This window comes from Phocoena phocoena, chromosome 7 (assembly GCF_963924675.1).
Source record: "Phocoena phocoena chromosome 7, mPhoPho1.1, whole genome shotgun sequence".
Taxonomy (NCBI): domain Eukaryota; kingdom Metazoa; phylum Chordata; class Mammalia; order Artiodactyla; family Phocoenidae; genus Phocoena; species Phocoena phocoena.
In genome coordinates this window covers 38,866,835-38,889,831 of record NC_089225.1, presented here as the reverse complement: position 1 = coordinate 38,889,831, position 22,997 = coordinate 38,866,835, and the positions used below count along the sequence as shown (strand labels likewise).

Sequence of the window (22,997 nt, the reverse complement as noted above, 5' to 3'; positions counted from 1 at the left end):
CAGTAGAGTTGATAGAGTTGAGAGTTTGTATGGGTGAGCAACAGGAGATAAAATTACAAGGGTAAGAAGGAGTCAGACTGTGTAGAGCTTTGACTAGTAAAGAATGTTAATTTTATCTTGTAATAACAGGGGGCTCTAAAGTTTTTTGTTTTTCCAGTTGGGAATGGTATTTTTAAAGGAGTTTTCATTATTGAATGAGGGTGGAGTAAAGACAGGCTGGAGCTCTGGTGAAACTATATTGAAACTATTGTGGTAACTCAAATATGAAGCAATCAAGGCCAAGATTTGGAAAGTAGAATTATTAATAAAAGAAAAGAAGGAATAGGGAAAAAGGACATGTAGAAAGAATCCACAAGGCTTAGTGCCTAGTTCGAGAAGGGCAGGGTGTGTGATAAGAGATAAAAGAAGAAAATGTAAAAGATAGATGAATACAAAGATTGAAGAAAAAGGGCTTTTCATGAAAGATGAGTTAATTATAGACACACTGAATTTGAGGCTACACTTGGTCCTTCAAGTAGAAATGTGCATTAGTCAGTTTGAAGCAATGGGTGTAAGCCCAGGAATTGGTATGATTTTTGAGCTTTAATTTCCTGGGAAAGTAGAATGAAAAGAATCAAGAATAAACAGAGTAGCATAGAAATAATGGTCTCACTGACTTGTGTATGTATCCCAAAGGTTTTTTTGATACCAGACTGATCCCATGATAGCAGGCCCTGCTGAGACTTACTTGGAAGGAAACTAACTTCTTGTATTGATGGACTTGATGAACAGATACCACATGACCCCCTGAAAAACCAGGTCAATGTGAAATGTATGTCTTTAGGTATTTTCTCCTACTAACATCATCTACTAACCTCATCTAGAGTATCTATTATAGGCTAGCATAACCAGGTTTTGTTGGATGAGTGATTGAGACAATTTACCATTCCATCCTCAGTATATTTTAGTCTCCTGGTAGGAGCATAAGCCAACCAAAGTCAAGAGAAGTTCTCCCAGCCAAGCATTCATGAGACTGAAAGGCTCTTGGAATAATCCCTATTTCTATAGAGGTTATAATAACTGCTGTCTTCTAGCTCTCATGTATCCAACTCATTTAAACATTTAATGAATGGTAAATGTTCTTTTTTTTCCCTCACAGGCCGTTGTGGGATTTTACTTTGTGAAATCCCTGGTGAATTTTAATTCCAGTGTGCAAGTTATTAAAAGGGGACCAAACTAGTGTAGAAATGGCTTATAAGTAATTATAAGATGTAAACTTTATGTATAAAGAGGTAAACTTTAAAATGAATACATATCTCTTGAATGAATATATCCATTACAATCTATGAGTATATTAGAATGTATTACTAAAATAATTTAGGAGAGGGTCTGTAATGAGGAGAGAAGGTATTTGTTTACTTTCAAAATTTGTACTGTACCTGTCATAAGGTTAGATTCTTCTTAAGTATAAATGGTCACGTTTTAGAGGAAGAGGAGACATTTGTATCAAAGTATAGATAATACCTAATGATCTCTTCTTTATCTTGACAGACAATGGGGTTTTAATAAATGGCTAGCATAAGCTTCCCTAAAGGCTTGCTACCTTGAAAAATGGCTGTGAATCATTTACTGCAATAAATTACATGGAATGTTTCCATGTGCTTACTAGCTCTCTCCAAATGAATGGCTACAGGGAGAAAGAGAAACATTATAAATGCATTTGCTAAAATGTGAGTGTTTTTCCATCACTTTATATTTTTGGCCTTTAGAAGGAATAAGTACAATATGTACAAAGGCTGCTTTTCTCCCTATTTTTGATTAAAGATATATTGCAGTTCAAAGGGAAATACCATTGGTTTAAAAAAAATTTTATATTGAAACATTATATATTATGTATATATTTACATTTTATCAAAGAAAAATGTTTATTTTATAAATAGTATATTAATCTAATTTGACCCACTTATATAAATTTATATATATTTTAAGTCAAATTTATATAAATTTTAAATAAAAATTAGTGTCAGTATTTGAGTAGATCTCGTATATGCCCAATGAGGCTAAGGCCTATTTACCATTGGCTCCTTTAAGATGATGTTAAATGTCATGTAAAAGCACCTCATTAGAAAAGAATGGTATTTTGACATCAAAAACAGAAAACATAAAGACAAACATTGGGATTAACTGTTTAAAAGTCTGTATGTGAAAACACAATGTGAACAAAATGTCAAGTCAGAAAAATATCTGTAATGTGTATGACAGAAGATAATAATCTTAATAAAGTGTTTTTATAAGTGGTGAAGAGAATAAAGAACCACCTCAAACTCCAATGAAAACATAAGCAAAAGCATGACTGAAATTCATAAAGTACTAATGCCAACTTTAAAAATGCTTATGTGCATTGATAATGTTAGAAATATGATTTAAAGTAAGATAAAATGTTTCTTCCATACTAAATTGGCTAAGATGAGAAACAAGAAAAATACAGTATCCAGTTAGGGTTGGCCACTGTGATCACAGTCCTGGGGAAGTGTGGCTGGGAATCAATACAGATGTAGTGAATATAAAACTGGTATGGAGTCAGGCAGATTTAGGTTCAAACTGGCTTTACCACCTCAATCACATTATTAATCTCAGGGTTTCCATTACACTCATGAGTAAAATCAGGATAATAACACCATGTACTTCATTGATTGTTGTAAAAACCAAAGAGGATAATGCATGTTAAATGTATATCATAGTACCTCTTCCTATTTTAGCTATTTGTCCTATTAAATTGGTGAAACATTAAAGAGGACAATTTGTCACTACATATTAAAAACCTTGAAATGTTGCATAACCTTTGATCTAGCAAACTCACTTGTAGACATTGTTTCTAAAGAAGTAAATATGGATGGAAGCTCACCAGATTTTAGCTACAAGGGTATTGATGAGCCTGGGGTATAACAATAAAAAGTCATAAATAACATTGTGTGTTAAACAGTACAGGACTGATGAAATAAATTATAGTTTGTCCATTAAAATATGCCCTGTTTAGGGTAAGAAGTTGTTAGCCAATAGGTAGCAGAAAAGAAGCTAAATTATTTGGGTTTTAAACAGTGAGCATGTCTTAAGTTTGTGAGTGGAGCAGTATTTGGCCAATAGTGCAATTAGAACAGTATTAGTGAACTGTAGAGACAGGAACGTGCGCAGAGCATGCAGGGAATAAAGAATTATCAAACATGTCTAGAGCACAGGAACTATAACATCAAGGGAGATTAAGCTGGAAAGCCAGATGGGGATGAAGTTATGAGGGGCTTTGACTATCATAACTAGGGAATTTGTACTTTATTTTTGGACAGAGAAGAATTGCTGGAGATTTTAATCTGATTTTAATTCTAATATGCCATGGAATTTCATATGCTTATGGAATTTCATAGGATATATGGAAATAATGAGTTGTTTTTTTGTTTTTTTACCATACAGGTGAAAGAAGTTGTAGGCTAGGACAAAGAGAGAGGTCCTGGTTTTAAAGGGACTTAGAGGTAGGAGTCAAGGGACATTATTTTCAGAGAAATAGGGGATTTGGTGGCCAATGAAATTTCAGAAGTGAAGTGTCTATGTCAGATTTTAATTTTGGATGGTTGTGTGAAAGGGAAGAAAATGAGTACAGTTTGGAAAGCTTTGATTTTGAGATGCCTGTAAAGAATCCCAATTATTAATTAGCAGTAGATTCCAGAGCTCAGGAGAGAGGTTGGGGATGAAGATATAAATCTGAGTCATTAGTAATGTAGGGGACATGAAACTGCTTCCAGGAATCCACATCATCTTTTCAGAAGTATAAAGAAGACAATCCCATAACTTCTAGTAACACACTTTCTACCAGTAAATTGTTCTTTCTTTCACTTGTAGAAATTTATGTTCAAGTTTTAATCATATTCTTATTTTCATTCTTGTGTTTTCATTTCATGTGTTTAATGATCTTCATGATATTACTTGCTAATGAAAAGAAAGCATTTCGAGAGCAGATAGGAATGGAGTATCAAATTTTGTCATTCTTTGAGGTAGAAGACTTTTATTAGTAAGGTTTTAAAGAGACCACCTCAAGATGATCAAGTGTTGAATTTAATAATAATTCTCCACTTGCTACCCTGTTTTTACAGTATTCCTGATACAAAAACATCCATGCATTCTTTCATCTATTTACTTGACTAATTTTTATTAGGTGCCTACAGTATCCCAAGCACTGTGCCAGGTGCTAGGAATGAGGAGAGAAGAGTATGCTGGATATTTGATTATCTAAATGTTTAAGAAAAATATTTCCAAGAACTACTGAAAAGTTTCTTTCTGATATCTCCAAAATTAAAAAAACCCAAACTGCAAAAATACCCTTGCAAGGAGAAATGGTTAAAGGTTTAATTGTCTAGAAATATAAAGTGCATTCTATTAGAAAGGTAACTGAGTAAAACATGCTTAAAAAATGAAACAGCATTGGGCTTCCCTGGTGGCGCAGTGGTTGAGAGTCCGCCTGCCGATGCAGGGGACATGGGTTCGTGCCCCCGTCCGGGAAGATCCCACATGCCGTGGAGCGGAAAAAACAGCATTAACATTTGTTTTGACTTTTGTGTAAAAGCAGGAGAAAGAAATTTAAATTTTAAAAAACAATATATTTATTTATTTATTTTTGGCTGCATTGGGTCTTTGTTGCTGTGCATGGGCTTTTCTCTAGTTGCGGAGAGCCGGGGCTACTCTTTGTTGTGGTGCATGGGCTTCTCATTGCGGTGGCTTCTCTTGTTGTGGAGCATGGGCTCTAGGCATGTGGGCTTCAGTAGTTGTGGCACATGGGCTCAGTAGCTGTGGCTTGCAGGCTGTAGAGCGCAGGCTCAGTAGTTGCGGTGCACGGCCTTAGTTACTCCGCGGCATGTGGGATCTTCCTGGACCAAGGCTCGAACCTGTGTCCCCTGCATTGGCAGGCAGAGCCTTAACCACTGTGCCACCAGGGAAGTCCGAGATTTGAATATTTTTAGGAGTTGGGGCTACTTCTAAAAATTCAAAACTAAATAACCATAAAAATAGATGCTGTTTCCATGGTAACATAAAAGAATAGCAATAAAAGACAGAGAAGGTAGCTCTCTCAATAATTTATTCATTCTCAATAAAATCCTAAGATCTGTTCTTTTTAAAAGTAAGTCAAGGGCTTCCCTGGTGGCGCAGTGGTTGAGAGTCCGCCTGCTGATGCAGGGGACACGGGTTCGTGCCCCGGTCCGGGAAGATCCCACATGCCGCGGAGCGGCTGGGCCCGTGAGCCATGGCCGCTGAGCCTGCGCGTCCGGAGCCTGTGCTCTGCAACGGGAGAGGCCACAACAGTGAGAGGCCCGCGTACGCGAAAAAAAAAAAAAAAAAAAAAGTAAGTCAAAATTTTAAACATGTCCCTAGTATTAATCATGCTAGAAATATTCAGTTCCATCAAAAAGATATCATAATAGGGTTTTATGTGATGTTTTAAATTTTTCATAATATGTATTTGTTAGAATAACAGGAGAGGCAGTGCATTTTATTGAGCTTAACAATACCATGAAGTGTCTTGTGCTTTTATCTTGCCTCTGGCACTAGCCACTGAATAAACATTTTATTTTTTACTTTTAGAAATAAAAACAGAGATAGTTGAGAACACAAATGGAAATAATAAAGAGAATAATTAATAGCAATAGACCAAAATGTACTATTTAGTATATGCCATGCATATACTAAATTAGTATTAGTTGTTTCATAAATTTTTACTAATCTTTAGAGAAAAAAATTGAGGGAAAACTTTTATGCATTTTATAGATAAAATACTGAAGCTCAAAAATACTAAGTAACTTATCATAAGTTACCCAATTAATCAGATCTGAATAGTGTTATAAAATGATGTTCTTGGGATTTCCCTGGTGGCGCCGTGGATAAAACTGCGCTCCCAATGCAGTGGGCCCGGGTTCCATCCCTGGTCGGGGAAGTAAATCCCACATGCATGCCACAACTAAGAGTTTCCATGCCACAACTAAGGAGCCCTGGAGCCATAACTAAGGAGCCCTGGAGCTGCAACTAAGACCTGGCTCAACCAAATAAATTAAATAAATATTAAAAAAAATGATGTTCTTTTATTCTCAACAGTTCAATTTCTCCATTTTTATTTGTTTAATTATGAAAGTAGTACATATATAAGGAAAAATATGGGGTAAAAAGTAAAATTTCCTATACCAGCTTAATCTTCTCTCCAGAAGTCATTTGTATTCCAAATAGATATGTATACATTTCTATTAAATTGTATAGCATTTACATATATATATTACAGATGCTATATAGAGGAAAATGTTCACATACATTTTCCACAAATGAGATCATTCAAAATTCAAAGTAAGTTGTACTGTGCGTTATTTTTCCCTCTTTTCAATGTTTGATGACAGTACATTTAGACCTCTCAGTCATTTTGGTGGCTATGTAGTAATCTGAACTGTGGATACACCATGATTCATTTAAACATTCTCCTCTTGGTAAATATTTGTTTCCATTATTTGTGTTGTAAGAAAATGGGCTTCAATAAGCATCTTCAACATTTGTAGACACAAATAAGTATTCATATAGATGAAAAATTATTGGTTTTAATTTTATCTTATTAAGTAGATAACAGAGACATTAGAAAATATGTAGGTATGGGTTTTTTACTTACTGTTTATTTGTTCCCTTTATTTATGAATCCCTGAGATTGGTGTCTGTTTATACTTTTGGTTTCTATGATAATAACAGCATTTTTGGCAATGTCTACATAGTACTAAGGTATAAATACATTATTCTGACCATGAATTCTTTCATCTATTTACTTGACTAGTATTTATTAAGTGCCTATCATATTCTAAGTGCCACGTGCTGGGGAGGAAGAGAGGAGTAAGACATAGCCCCAGCCAACAGGAAGTTTACAGTAGAGTAGGATAGTTTATTTCTGGTTATTATTCATGTAAATGAATAATGTAATTTTAAACATTTATGATCTAGGTGTTCCATGTCATTTAGACAAATTTAAGTATATGACTGGTTATCCTTTTTTGTTTTTTTTTTTTTTGTGGTATGCGGGCCTCTCACTGCCGTGGCCTCTCCCGCCGCAGACGCACAGGCTCCGGACGCACAGGCTCAGCGGCCATGGCTCACGGGCCCAGCCCCTCCGCGGCATGTGGGATCCTCCCAGACCGGGGCACGAACCCGCGTCCCCTGCATCGGCAGGTGGACTCTCAACCACTGCGCCACCAGGGAAGCCCTGGTTATCCTTTTTAACAGTAACCTTGGCACCTTAATGATTCCATGAGGATAATTCACCTGAAGGATCTTCCTCCCTCATTTTCATCTGTATTAGAATCAGAGTGATGTTTCCCTTTTTGAATTCTGCAGGTAATCACTGTGCAGGTGATGAGCTGGATTTTTTCATAAGCTGTTGAAACACATTATGGGGGACACTTCTAAATGTCCACCCAATACCCATGGTAAATAAACTGTGAGGAGAAGCTGTGATGAGTTGAGGTGAGGTATTTAGTGTTTTTGTGCCATGAGGTGTCCAAGTAACACATTTCTGGCCAAAGAGACATACATGGAGATGTGTTGAGCCTTTAGGAAGGCATTTGCTTTGCCTAATAAAAGGACAGACATGGCTATTTCAACTCTTCTCTACCCCCACTTCTTCCTGCTTTGAATGTGGACATGATGTCTTGAGTTTCAGCAGCCCTTCTGTGATCAGCTGATGATAAAAGTTAACTTTAAGAAGAATGGAAAGATAGAAAGCTTCTGCTTTCTTGGTGGACTTATTGAGGACTGGAACAAATTATCAACAATTGACTACTTTCAGATTTCTTATTATGTGAAAAAATTAAACCCCTATATATTTAGTCCTCTGACAGCTTTTGCCATAGGACTGCATTGGGTTTTGGTAGTAGAAGCCTCTCACACTCGTGAATCAGTATAGTAAACTGGACCATTTTTGAATGCTGTCATTGTTCTGCCTATGTGGTTTTTTCCATCGTCTTCTTTCATATGGTCGTTTTCCCATGCTGCAACTTAGAAAGTTTGACTCAAATATTTTCTTGCTTAAATTCAAACTGTGTAGCCCTAATTAACATTTTAATAATTAAGTTGTTTATTTGTTTGTTTGTTTGGTTTTAGGGAGAAACTTCATTTTAGTGTTCTCCATTGAATCATACAAAAGTCTGATTTGAAGTATGGTGCCAAAATTCAACAGGGCCATTTCCTTCTGGCTTTTTCTCTATGGATCCTTTTTTTTTTTTCTTTAAATTTTATATTAGAGTATAGTTGAGTTACAACGTTGTGTTAGTTTCAGGTGTACAGCAAAGTGATTCATTTATACACATACATACATCCATTCTTTTTCAGATTCTTTTCCCATATAGGTTATTACAGAATATTGAGTAGAGTACCCTGTGCTATACAGTAGGTCCTTGTTGATTATCTATTTTATATATAGTAGTGTGTATATGTTAATCTGAAACTCCTAATTTATTCCTCTGCCCCACATTCCCCATTTGGTAACCATAAGTTTGTTTTCGAAGTCTGTGAGACTGTTTTTGTTTTGTAAGTAAGTTCATTTGTGTCATTTTTTAGATTTCCTCACATTAGCGATATCATATGATATTTGTCTTTCTCTGACTCACTTAGCTTAGTATGATACTCTCTAGGTCCATCCATGTTGCTGCAAATGGCATTATTTCATTTTTTTTAAATGGCTGAGTAACATTCCATTGTATATATGTACCACATCTTTTTTTTCCATTCCTCTGTCCATGAACATTCAGGTTGCTTCCATGTTTGGGCTATTGTAAATAGTGCTGCAATGAACACTGGGGTGCATGTATCTTTTCGAATTATGGTTTTCTCTGGATATATGCCCAGAAGTGGGATTGCTGGACATACAGTAGTTCTATTTTTAGTTTTTAAAGAAACCTCCATACTGTTCTCCATAGTGGTTGTACCAATTTACATCCCCACCAACAGTGTAGGAGAGTTCCCTTTTCTCCACACCCTCTCCAGCATTTATTGCTTGTAGACTTTTTGATGATGGCCATTCTGACCAGTGTGAGGTGAAACCTCAGTGTAGTTTCGATTTGCATTTCTCTAATAATTAGTGATGTTGAGCATCTTCCAAAACTCTGTTGAATAAAAGTGGCAAGAGTGGACATTCTTTTCTTGTTCCTGATCTTAGGGGAAATGCTTTCAGCTTTTCACAGTTGAGAATAACGTTAGCTGTGGGTTTGTCATATATGACCTTTATTATGTTGAGGTAGGTTTCCTCTGTGCTGAGTTTCTGGAGAGTTTTTATCATAAATGGGTGTTGAATTTTGTCAAAAGCTTTTTCTGCATCTATCGAGATGATCATTTGGTTTTAATTCTTTAGTTTGTTGATGTGGTGTATCACACTGATTTGCAGATATTGAAGAATCCTTGCATCTGCTTCTGGGTCTCGCAACGGTAGTGGCATCCCGCACACTACCGGGGCAGCAGGGGCAGTGATTGGCGAATGCTCGCTGCTCATGCGTGCTCCCCAGATGGCAGGGGCAGTGAACAGTGCCCACTCCTGGGTCTCCCAAAAGCAGCTGCAGTCTGTGCACTCCCGGGACAGCATGGGCAGCGATTGGCACCTACTTGTGGGTCTCCTAGTGGCAGTGGTGGCTCACGCCCACTACCAGAGCTCATGTAGGTCGTGTCCTGTTGCCTAAGAGTGCGTGCAGGGAAAGAAGCTCCAGTGGTGGTCCTACCCCTCTCCTTGCACGTTTCCCCAACAATGGCACCTTGTCTCTCTGGTGTGTCCAAGCTTCTTCTGAGTACACCCTTGGTTGCCACAGTCCAGCCTCTTCAGGCTGTCTCTGCACAGCCAATCCTCTACCTAGATCTGACCTCTGAAGCCTGAGCTTCAGCACCCAGCCCCTGCCCATAGTGGTGGAAAAGCGTCTCAGGCTGGGGAGCACAGGGCGGAGGTGACCATCTGTGCAGGTCACCCTCCGTCTTGCCTTCCTCAAACTGGTTGCTGCACTCTCCTCCGAGGCTCTGAAGCTTCTCCTCCATCCTGGCTGATCTCCTCACCGTAGAGGGGACTTTCCGGGGTGCAGGAAAATTTCCTCCTTCGTAGTTCCCTCCCTGGGGTGCAGTTCCCATCCCAGTTCCTTTCTTTATTTTTTTCCCTTTTTCCTTTTGTCCTATCCAGTTATGGGGAGGTTTTCTTGCCCTTTCAGAAATCTGAGGTCTTTTGCCAGTGTTCAGTAGATGTTCTGTGCAAATCGTTCCGCTTATAGATGTATTTTTGATGTATTGGTGGGAGTAGGTGAGTTCCACGTCCTAGTCCTCTGCCATCTTGATCCCTAAGATCTCTCTATGAATTCTTGATACATTCAGCTGCATTACAGATACAACCATTATGTTGTGCTGATCAGAATAACTTTTGCTTCCTCAGTTCACTCTAAAGCATTAAACAACTCACTCCTGTGCTTCATCTTGACCCTTTTAGACAACTTGTGTACAGAGGAGCAGTTATCTCTAACTGTGCTTTGTTATAAGTTCCCACGAACTCCAAATTCGGCCTCTGAAAGTAGCCATGGCGGCAAGACTCACAGCCAAGTAGCCTCCACGTGGCCCACCTTGCCATGCCACTTTCCAGCGCTTACAGAGAGCACAAGAATCCTTGTTATAGTATAAGTTTCTGATAATTAATTGGACTGTCACACAGAAAGAGGTGTCCTAGAATTTCAGTCAAGTATAAATCTTGTTTAAAGACTACATTTTTACCTGGTCCAAAGGGTGTCTTCAGATAGCCAAATCAAAGTTGTAACAGATGTGCTTATCTGTGTATGCACTTTAAAATTTTATTAAACCACCAAAAGTCACAGAAAATATGACATATGTAAACATTTGAAAAAGAAATTTAGGATAATCACCATCGGGAAAACATCATAGTTACTGAGTGATTATATGATTCAGTTAACAACAGAATAAAATGTAGCCCTCGTTTTCTCATACATGATAATATGAGTCTCAAACATCTGGCCTCATTCACCATACGCTCATTGAAGGTGTTGCTCTTTTTATTAAATTCTTCAGTGCTTTCTTACAATACTTGGGATAATAACATAGGCAAATTAATTCTTGATTAGAATGCCCATTAATTTACTAAACTAAGCCATAGTCTACCTGAATAGTTTACACAACATTTTCCCCCCCAAATATGAAGCTGATAAAAAAAGGGAGAGTTTACCTGATTTCCTCCCATACCATGACAGTTGAATATACCCACTTTTTCATTTTCCTTGCGGCCCATGTTGTCTAAACATTGATTTGTTTCAACATTTCTTATCTAAAGGAAACACACAAAAATGTAAGTCAGAAGGTCTTTCTGATATTTTCAAATTGTAAATTGGTAACAAAATAATATGAGTTTGTAAGGAAATTTCTCCAAGGAGAACACATTGCTTTAAATTTTTATTTTTCTATGTCCATTCTGAGATCTGTATAAGATTCTAAACTCTCGTTCAAGTAAACTTGAATAGCATGAGCTTTGTCATTAGCATCCAATCAAGAGGCACTCTTTGTTTATAGCATAGTATCAGAAAAGAAGAAAACCTCTACATAGTATAAATTAGGAATTCTTCCCAAAATCCTTTTAAAATTAGGACAGTTTCCAAATTCCACTCAGATAACTATAGTGTATTCGTGATGTCCTATAGAGAAAGGAATAGAAACAAATTGGTCAAATATTCAAATTTATGTATTTTTAGTTGCTTCATTACTAGATGCTCCATTCTGTACATTTATAAAGATTAATTACACTGTTTATTTCTTTAACTAAAATATACACATCTTTTTTCATTCCCAGTGCCAAACTTAGTGGAAAGCAGCTGACCCTAAGAAAGACTATTACAAGGCTAAATGGTGATTTCACATGAAAATTCTTCAAAACCAAGATTAAATTGCCAACTGTAAACATAAGATTCATGGTTTACACTCAAACACTGCATTAGTCCCATAGTTAGTCCCATAGTTAACATAACATTAATACATATTTGCGCCAGATGCAATTACAAAAGCCATTTATTGAGTTTAAAGATGCCCAGATTACTAAATCAAGCACAAGTCAATGTAAAAAAGAAGAGAAACCTTTCTAGTAGATGCAATGTTTTAGAATTTTTTCCTTAGTCTTACCTCCAAGTAGTATGTTTTGTACTTGTCCACTCTGCTTCTGAAAAGTTCTTACCTCTGACTCTTATTTGGACACATATTACTGTTCACTCACACATTACTTGGATATATTTATTTATAATAGTTATCTATGCTTTAGGTACATGTTTCTCCCTACTGGCAAATGAATATGATTAGAAACTTCTATAGAGGCTGGAGTAGGTTTATACAATTCAACTTTTTTGTACGGTACAGAACCCTATGGTCAGGTAATGGTTCCCAGAGTTAGGAAAAGTATTGTCATTTGCAGTAAACTCCAATCAGCAATTGAAATTAGTGGGGAGTAGAATTCACACTTGGTAAGGTGTTGGGCAGAACTGAGCACTGTGGTCAAGCCCTGTTCCAATGATTAGAGTGAGGCAAGAGTGGAAACAGAGAAACAAATAAGGAGACTATTGAGTCATGCCATTAAGAGATGATGGTTACTTCGAATAATAGGATAACAGTGGAGGTGGGGAGGTCAAATTTAGGATGTTTTTAAGGTAGAGCCAGTAGGACTTGCAATTGAATTGGAAATGAGCTAGGAGAGAAAAAAAAGGCATCAAGAAGCATTACAAGGTTTTGGCCTGAGCAAATAGGTAGATGATGTTTCCATTTACTGGGAACAACATTCTGAGTTCTTAACATTGATAACTGTATCTGTGGTCTTTATGCTTGAAAATCCATTTTGTGGATCTGAAATCCTTGGCTTACAATATATTTCCTTGAGTATCTTTAAAATGTTACTCTATTCACTTCCAGAATAAATAGTTGCTTTTGAAAAGTCTGATGATAGTCTGATTTTCTTTCCCTTATTCTTACAAATGTCTGTTTGCCTGAATGCCAAACTAAGCCCGATAGGTTTACCACAACATATCTTAAAATTCATTCTGTATCATTTGCCCAGGTATATGGTGTTCTGTTTCAATATATAGTTTCAAATTTGTTGAACAATATTGTATTATATATAATTGAATTATATATAATTCAATAAATATTTAGTTATAATTTTTAGTGTTTATTTTGTTTCATTGCTTTTTCTCATTAGGAAATTCTATTATTTTGGACCTTCTTGCTTCTCTATATGTCATTTTCTATTCAATAGTTTTGTCTTTTATTTCTTTTCTATTTTTAAAAGTTTCCTCCTTTCCCCCCTCTAAAACTCTGTGGCATTTTCTCCTGGGATTATTGACTCATCTATTCTTTAAGTTTATCCTTCATTTCTGAAATGATTTATTCTTTAATTTCTAGTTCTTTCCTGCATTTCAGGCCCTCATTTCAGAGGTTTTTCTAAATTTGATTTATATTGTTCTTTTACTTATTTTATCATTATAAAATTTCTCTTGACTTGTTTTGAAATATTAGTTTACAATTTTCCTCTGTCTTATAAGCATAAAGTTTTGGTGTGCTTTCATTTTTTGTAGAGCTATCATTTTACTATTTATTATCTTTATTCTTATGGTAGTGATCCTATTCTTTTCCTTTTTTTTTTTTTCCTTTCAGGAAACAAATTCTCTGGATATTTTAAGCAGGAGAATTTGATTAGGAAGTAATTTTTCCTTCTTCCTCCCTCCCTCCCTTTCTCTTTCTCTTTCTCTCTTTGTCTCTTTCTTGCTTTCCCTTTTTCTGTCTCTCCCTCCCTTCCTTCCTGATGGGGGGAATCACTTGACATCTTTAAACTATTCTGGTGCTTGGTATCTATGCCCAGATGATTCTCATTTAATTGGTATAGTGTGTAACCTGTCCATCAGGTGTTCTAAAGTCTCCCCAGGTGATTAAAATGTGCAAAGTTTGGCAAACACCATTCTGGAGGAAGGTATAGCATGTCTTGATATTGAATGGTGACATTACAGTTACTTTTTCTTTTTTGAGTAACAACTTTTTCAGTGGTTTCCACCTGGGCTGCCCTGTAGACTCACCTGGGAAGCTTTTAGAATGTATGAAGAATGCTTCACCTTCATAGATTCTGATTCAGATGGTCTAGAGTAGGACCAGAATACAGTTAAAAGCTCCCCAGATAATTCAAATGTGTAATCAGGGCTGAAACTCCCCTTATCAGGAAAACACAACAGAGTAGTTGGTAACTAGAAGCCTGTTAATTTTGTGAATCATTTTGAAAACTCTGAGTGCTGGTGGAAAGGTAAGGAGGTTTTCATAGCAAAGCTGATTTCCCAGCTACCCATTGGGTATGTTTAAGAATAAATGTTTCCAGCTGTACCTACAGGAAATGTTTATACTGGAGACTATTTCTAACTTCACAAATCTAGATCTATTCCTGTATTTTTTTTGAAGAGTTGAAAAAAATTGCCTTCTGTTTTTTGAGGTCTCTTGGTTCTGTTCAACTCTGCCATTTTTATTTTTTAAAAATGTTTACTGGACATATACACACTAACAAACGTAGTAAGGTAGATAGCTAGTGGGAAGCAGCTGCATGGCACAGGGATATTAGCTCGGTGCTTTGTGACAGCCTGGAGGGGTCGGATAGGGAGAATGGGAGGGAGGGAGACGCAAGAGGGAAGACATATGGGAACATATGTATATGTATAACTGATTCACTTTGTTATAAAGCAGAAACTAACACACCATTGTAAAGCAATTATACCCCAATAAAGATATTAAAAAAAATGTTTACTGAAATAGTTTATTTACAATGGTGTGTTAGTTTCGGGTGTATAGCAAAGTGATCCAGTTATATATATATATATAATATATTATATATATTATATATATAATATATATATATTCTTTTTCAGATTCTTTCCCATATAAGTTATTACAGAGCATTGAGTAGAGTTCCCTGTGCAGTACAGTAGGTCCTTGTTGATTATCTATTTTATATATAGTAGTGTGTATATGTTAATCACAAACTCATAATTTATCCTTCCCCCCACATTTCCACTTTGGTAACCATAAGTTTGTTTTCGAAGTCTGTGAGACTGTTTCTGTTTTGTAAATAAGTTCATTTGTATCATTTTTTAGGATCCACATATAAGTGATATCATATGACATTTGTCTTTCTCTGTCTGACTTACCTCACTTAGTATGGTAATCTCTAGGTCCATTCATGTTGCTGCAAATGGCATTATTTCATTCTTTTTTATGGCTGAGTAATATTCCACTGCATATATCAATATATACCACATCTTTTTTTATTCATTCCTCTGTTGATGGACATTCAGGTTGCTTCCATGTCTTAGCTATTGTAAATAGTGCTGCAATGAACATGTTTGTTTTTGAATTATGGTTTTCTCCATATATGTGTCCAGGAGTGGGATGGCTGGACATATGGTAGTTCTTTTTAGTTTTTAAAGAAACCTTCATACTGTTCTCCATAGTGGTTATACCAATTAACATCCCCACTAACAGTGTAGGAGAGTTCCCTTTGTCTCTACACCCTCTCTAGCATTTATTGCTTGTAGACTTTTTGATGATGTACATTATGACCAGTGTGAGGTGAAACCTCACTGTAGTTTTGATTTGCATTTCTCTCATAATTAGTGACATTGAGCATCTTTTCATGTCCTTATTGGTTATCTATATGTCTTCTTTGGAGTAATGTCTATTTAGAGCTTCTGCCCATTTTTTTTTTTTTTTTTTTTCTGCCCATTTTTTGATTGGGTTGTTTGTTTGAGATTGAGCTGCATGAGCTTCTTGTATATTTTGGAGACTAATCCCTCTCCGTTGCATTGTTTGCAAATATTTTCTTCCATTCCGTGGGTTGTCGTTTTGTTTTGTTTATGGTTTCCTTGCTGTGCAAAACTTTTAAGTTTAATTAGGTCCCATTTGTTTATTTTTTTCATTAGACGGTGGATCAAAAAAGTTACTGCTACAGTTTTATGTCAGAGCGTTCTACCTATGTTTTCCTCTAAGAGTTTTATTGTATCTGGTCTTACATTTAGATATTTAAACCAGTTTGAGTTTATTTTTGTGTATGGTGTTAGGGAATGTTTCATTCATTTATATGTAATTGGCCAGTTTTCCCACCATTTGTGGAGAGACTCTTTTCTTCATTGTTTATTCTTGCTTCCTTTGTCATAGATTAATTGACCATACATGTGTGGGTTTATTTCTGGGCTTTCTATCTTGTTCCATTTATCTATATTTCTGTGTTTATGCCAGTACCACACTTTTGATGACTGTAGCTTTGTAGTATAGTCTGAAGTCAGGGAGTCTGATTTTCTCTCTCAGAATTGCTTTGGCTATTCGGGGTCTTTTGTGTTAACATACAAATTAAAAAAAATTAAGTTCTAGTTCTATGAAAAATGCCATTGGTAATTTGATAGGAATTCACTTAATCTGTAAATTGCCTTGGGTAGTGTAGTTATTTTGACAATATTGATTCTTCCAATCCAAAAACGTGGTATATCTTTACATCCCTTGGTGTCATCTTTGATTTCTTTCGTCAGCATCTTATACTTTTCCAAGTACAGGTCTTTTGTCTCCCTAGGTAGGTTTGTTCCTGGGTATTTTTTTCTTTTTGATGCAATGGTAAATGGGATCTTTCCTTAATTTATCTTTCTGATCTTTCGTTGTTAGTATATAGGAATGCAAGAGATTTCTGTGTATTCATTTTGTATCCTGCAACTTTACCAAATTTATTGATGAGCTCTAGTAGTTTATTGGTAGCTCTTTAGGATTTTCTATGTATAGTATCATGTCATCTGCAAACAGTAATAGTTTTGCTTCTTCTTTTCCAATTTGGATTCCTTTTATTTCTTTTTCTTCTCTGATTAACATGGTTAGGACTTCTAAAACTGTGTTGAATAAAAGTGGTGAGACCATACATCTGTGTTTTGTTCCTGATCCTAGAGGAAATGCTTTCAGCTTTTCAGTTGAGAATGATGATAGCTATGGGTTTGTCATATATGGCCTGTGTTCCCCCTATGCTTGCTTCTGGAGAGTTTTTTAAATCATAAATGGGTGTTGAATTGTGTCAAAAGCTTTTTCTGCATCTACTGAGATGATCATATGGTTTTTATTCTTCAGTTTGTTAATATGGTGTATCACATTGATTGATTTGTGTATATTGAAGAATCCTTGCATACCTGGGATAAATCCCACTTGAACATGGTGTATGATCCTTTTAATGTATTGTTGGATTAGGTTTGCTAGTATTTTGTTGTGGATTTTTTGCATCTACATTCATCGGTGATACTAGCCTATAATTTTCTTTTTTTGTGATTGTCTGGTTTTGGTATCAGGGTGATGGTGGCCTCAAAGAATGAGTTTGGGAGTGTTCCTTCCTCTGCAGTTTTTTTTGAATAGTTTCAGAAAGATAGATGTTAGCTTTTCTTTAAATGTTTGATAAAATTTGCCTGTGAAGCCATCTGGTCTTGGACTTTGTTTTTTGGGAGTTTTTTCATCACAGCTTCAATTTCAGTACTTGTGATTGGTCTGTTCATATTTTCTATTTCTTCCTGGTTCAGTCTTGTAAGTTTTCACCTTTCTAAGCGTTTTTCCATTTCTTCTATGTTTTTCATTTTATTGGCCTGTAGCTGCTTGTAGTAGTCTATTATGATCCTGTGTATTTCTGTGGTGTCTGTTGTAATTTCTCCTTTTCCATTTCTAATTTTTACTGATTTGGCCCTCTCTCTCATTTTATTTTATTTTTTTCTTGATGAGTCTGGCTAAAAGTTTATCAATTTTATCTTTTCAAAGAACCAGCTTTTAGTTTCACTGATCTTTGCTATTATTTTCTTCATCTCAGTTTCACTTATTTCTGCTCTGATTTTTCTGACTTCTTTCCTTCTACTAAGTTTGGGTTTTGTTTGCTCTTCTTTCTAGTTGCTTTATGTGTAAGGTTAGGTTGTTTATTTGCAGTTTTGCAGTTTTTCATGTTTCCTGAGGTAAGAATCCACTGCTATAAACTTCCCTCTTAGAACTGCATTTGCTGCATCCCATAGGTTTTGGATTGTTGTCTTTTCATTGTCATTTGTCTCTAGGTACTTTTTGATTTCTTCAGCAATCCATTGGTTGCTTAGCAGCATATTATTTAGCCTCACATGTTTGTGTTTTTTACAGTTTTTTTCTTGTGTTCAGTTTCTAATCTCATAGTGTTGTGGTTGGAAAAGATGCTTTATATGATTTCAATTTTCTTTAATTTACCAGGGTTTTCTTTGTTGCCCAGCATGTTCTCTAACCTGGAGAATGTTCTGTGTGCAGTTGAGAAGAACTGTGTTCTGCCACTTTGGGGTGGAATGTCCTATAAATATCAAGCCCATCTGGTCTATTGTTGTGTGTGTCATTTAAAGCTTGTGTTTCCTTGTTTATTTTCTGTCTGGATGATCTGTCCATTGGTGTAAGCGGGGTGTTAAGGTCCCCCAGTATTCTTGTGTTACTGTTATGGCTGTTAGCATTTGCCTTATGTATTGAGGTGTTCCTATGTTGGGTGCATAAATATTTATAATTGTTATATCTTCTTCTTGGATTGATCCCTCAATCACTGTGTAGTATCCTTCTTTGTCTCTTCTAACAGTCTTTATTTTAAAGTCTGTTTTGTCTGATATGAGTGTTGTTGCTTACTCTAGTTTTTTTTTTATTTCCATTTGCATGGAATACCTTTTTGCATCCTGTCACTTTCAGTGTGTATGTGTCCCTACCTCTGAAGTGGGTCTTTTGTAGACAGCTTATATATGGGTCTTGTTTTTGTATCCATTCAGCCAGTGTACATCTTTTGGTTGGAGCATTTAATCCATTTACATTTAATGTAATTATCAATATGTATGTTCTTCTTGCCATTTAGTTGTTTTAGATTTCTTTTGATAGGTCTTTTTCTTCCCTTCCTCTTTTATTATCTTCTCTTGTGATTTGATGACTTCTAGTGTTGTGTTTGTATTCCTTTTTCTTCTTTGTGTGTATATCTATTATAGATTTTTGGTTTGCAGTTACATGAGGTTTTGATATAGCAGTCTATATATATATACACAAGATTGTTTTAAGTTGCTGTTCTCTTAATTTCAAATGTGTTTCCAATATCCTGCATTTGTATTCTCTCCTGTTCTCACGATTGCTGGTTTTGATATCATTTGTGTGTGGATGGTTTCCTATGTTTACTAAATGTTTGCCTTTACCAGTGAGCTTTCCCATTCCTAATTTTCTTGTTTAGAGTTGTGGCTTTTTCTTTTTCACCTAGAGAAGTTCCTTTAGCATTTGTTGTAAAGCTGGTTTGGTGGTGCTGAATTCTCTTTTATTTGCTTGTCTGTAAAGTTTTTGTTTTCTCTGTCGGATCTGAATGAAAGCCTTGCTGGGTAGAATATTCTTAGTTGTAGGTTTTTTCCTTTTATCACTTTAAATATATTTAAAGTGACACTCCCTTCTGGCCTGTAGAGTTTATGTTGAAAAATCAGCTGATAACCTTATAGGGATTCCCTTGCATGTTACTTGCTGCTTTTCCTTTGTTGCTTTTAATATTTTTTCTTTGTCTTTAATTTTTGTAAGTTTGATTAATATGTGTCTTGGCATGTTCCTCCTTGGGTTTATCCTGTATGGAACTCTGCGCTTCCTGGAGTTGAGTGAGTGTTTCCTTTTCCATGTTATGGAGGGTTTTGGCTATAATCTCTTCAAATATATTATCAGGCCCTTTCTATGTCTCTTCTCATCCTGGGACCCCTATAATGCAAATGTTGGTGTGTTTAATGTTGTCCCAGAGGTCTCTGAGACTGTCCTCTTTTCTTTTCATTCTTTTCTCTTTGTTTTGTTCTACAGCAGTGATTTCTACCATTTCTATCTTCCAGGTCACTTATCAGTTATTATGCCTCAGTTATTCTGCTACTGATTCTTTCTAGTGTATTTTTCATTTCAGTTATTGTATTGTTCAACTCTGTTCTTTATCTCTTTGTTAAACTGTTTTTGTATCTTCTTGGTTTGTGCCTCCATTCTTTTTCCAAGATCTTGGATCATCTTTACCATCATTACTCTGAATTATTTGGCAGGGAGATTGCCTATCTCCACTTCAGTTAGTTGTTCTTCCAGGGTTTTATCTTTTCCATTTGTCTGGTGCATATTCCTTTTCCATCTCATTGTGTCTGACTTTCTCTGTTTCCAGTCTCAGTTCCACAGGCTGCAGGATTGTCCTCTTGCTTCTAGTGTCTGTTCCCTGGTGGGTGATGCTGGTCTAAGAGGCTTGTGCAGGCTTCCTGGTAGGAGGGACTGGTGCCTGCCTATCGGTGGGTGGAGCTGGGTCTTGTCCCTCTGGTGGGCAGGCCGTGTCAAGGGGTGTGTTTAATGGACAGCTGTGGGTTCAGGAAGGTTTTAGGCAGCATGTCTGCTGATGGGTGGAGCTGTGTTCCCACCCTGTTGGTTGTTTGGCCTGAGGCATCTCAGCACTGAAGCCCTCAGGCTGTTGGGTGGGGCCAGGACTTGGTGACAAAATGGCAGCCTCCTGGAGAGTTCATGCCAATGAGTACTCCTCTGTACCTCTGCCACCAGTGTCCTCTTTTCCACAGTGAGCCATAGCCACCCCCCTGCTCTCCAGGAGACCAAGACTAGCAGGTAGGTCTGGCCCAGGCTCCTATGGAGTCCCTGATTTTCCATGGGTCCTGGTGTATACCCTCCAAGGGTGGAGTTTCTCTTTCCCCCAGTCCTGTGGAGTTTCTGTGATCAAGCCCCACTGGATTTCAAAGCCAAATGCTCTGGGGGGCTCCTCCTCCCAATGTTAGACCCCCAGACTGGGGAGCCTGATGTGGGGTTCAGAACTCTCACTCCTGTGGGACAACCTCTATGATGTAATTATTTTCCAGTTTGTGGGTCACCCACTCAGTGGGTATGGGATTTTATTATTTTGCACATGGGCCCCCTCCTACTGTCTCCTTGTGGCTTCTTCTTTGTCTTTTAGATGTATCTTTTTTGGTACATTCTAGTCTTTTTTCAAGTCCAATGGTTGTTTAGCAGTTATTTGTGATTTTGGTGTTTTTGTGAGAGGAGGCAAGCTCAAGTCCTTCTACTCTGCTATCTTGTCTCTACCGCCACCCCCCTGCCCCACCCTGACCTCTCCCATTTTTATCTGGACTTTGTCACTGTTGTCCCTACCTCCATAAGTTGGGCTTTATTCCCTGAAGTTTCTCCTGAGAAGGAGCTTCAGTTACTGAGTTGTAAGAATTCACAGGCTGCAGAGTTTTCAGACCATTCAGACATTTATAGAGAGGGGACTTTTCACTGACTTGCACATTGGATTTTATGAAAACACTTCTCCCAGTTTCAACTGCTATTATTAAATTGGCATAAAACAATTTCTCAGTATCTATTGGCAACTCAGGTGTTATCCTGGTCTCATTTCGATCAGGCACCCCATTGCTTCCCTTTTTTCCTACTGCAATGATTGTATTATCATATGGTCATCAATGATTGTATTATCATATGGTCATGAATTTTACTGGTCATATTTTGGGATTGGTGAGAATACCTTGTCACCTAATTTTATTGTTAAAGTTGTCCATCAGTTTTTGGTTTTGCTTAACCTGGATGCTCTCTCTGCCTCAATGGAGAAATTCAAAGAGATTCAAACAGTATGTCACTGCTGCTGCTATTTTTTCAGAATTCCAGAATAGACTCATTTTGGGGACTTCATGAAAAGGAGCCTGTTTTATTCATGACACGTTCTAACTTTTCTAAAAATTGGTTTGATGGTTTCCAGACATGTAATATTAATTGTCCCTTAGAATGCAGCAGGTGCTAAGAGGATATAGTATAGGAACCCAAGTTGAATCTGGTGAGGCTGGCTGGACATGGGTTCTAGGAGACTAGAAATAATTAGGAGTCAGTGGTTTTAGGAAAGCTTTCAGAATGAGACAGGGATGGCAAGCACCACAGCCACCACAATAATTATTATTTATAATTGTAATTGTATGTGCCATGAACTGTCCCAAGCACTTATGTGTAATAACTAATTCAAAACCAACCTATTACCCCAATTTTACACATGAAAACATTAAGATACAAAGAGGTTAAGTAGTTTGTCCAAATAAGTTGTTGAAAGTTATTATAGTGAGTTTGGGAATTGCCTGGTCCTGCCATCCAGACAGGTAGGCAGGCAGTGTTCAGAAAGGAGGCCTATAAGGAAGAAGGGAGGATTAAGTTCTAGTTGAATAAAGGTAAATGACAGGTCATCCAGACAGTGGCAAAGACACATGGAACATGAAAGGGGCCTAGGATCAGACCTGAGGAAGCAGGTCAAAAAGGCTAGAAGCAGGGGCTTCCCTGGTGGCTCAGTGGTTGAGAGTCCGCCTGCCGATGCAGGGGACACGGGTTCTTGCCCCGGTCCGGGAAGATCCCACGTGCCGTGGAGCAGCTGGGCCCGTGAGCCATGGCCGCTGAGCCTGCGCGTCCAGAGCCTGTGCTCTGCAACAGGAGAGGCCACAGCAGTGAGAGGCCCATGTACCGCAAAAAAAAAAAAGCCTAGAAGCAAAGTGGTTTCCATGCTGAGTGTCTGTCAGACTGTTGGGCCCCAGTCATGAAAATGACTTCTGGTTATCATGACATTGGATACAAATATGGAGTGTCAGGGAACAGGGCTATCAAAATCCATCTTAAAAAACTGAGAAGGACATATCATCTGGATAGAGACAGTATCTGAGAGGTTTTTGTGAGTAGTCCTATGATATCCAGAGGTTTTTAAAAAAAATGCATGTACACCTAGAAGGCAGCCTGATGTACATCAGGTTATTCTCAAGTCAATGAGCCTAACAGTGGGAATCTGTAATATTTTCTTCAAACATAAAAAGAGTCACTAATGTCTTCTGACAGTCTTCAACAAGCAAATCTTAATGCACAATATAAGATACTGGCATACAAACTATGCA

At 37.1% G+C, this 22,997-nt stretch overlaps 1 protein-coding gene across 1 annotated transcript in view; it reads right to left on the bottom strand.

Moving 5' to 3' along the window:
- The window catches only part of GALNT13 (polypeptide N-acetylgalactosaminyltransferase 13), a 554,418-nt gene that overhangs the window by 36,235 nt on the left and 495,186 nt on the right, over positions 1–22,997 (bottom strand). Inside the window, exon 11 of the mRNA XM_065880130.1 lies at positions 11,243–11,341. Within this exon, the coding sequence (XP_065736202.1) occupies positions 11,243–11,341 (99 nt within the window). The remainder of the gene's footprint in view (positions 1–11,242; positions 11,342–22,997) is intronic.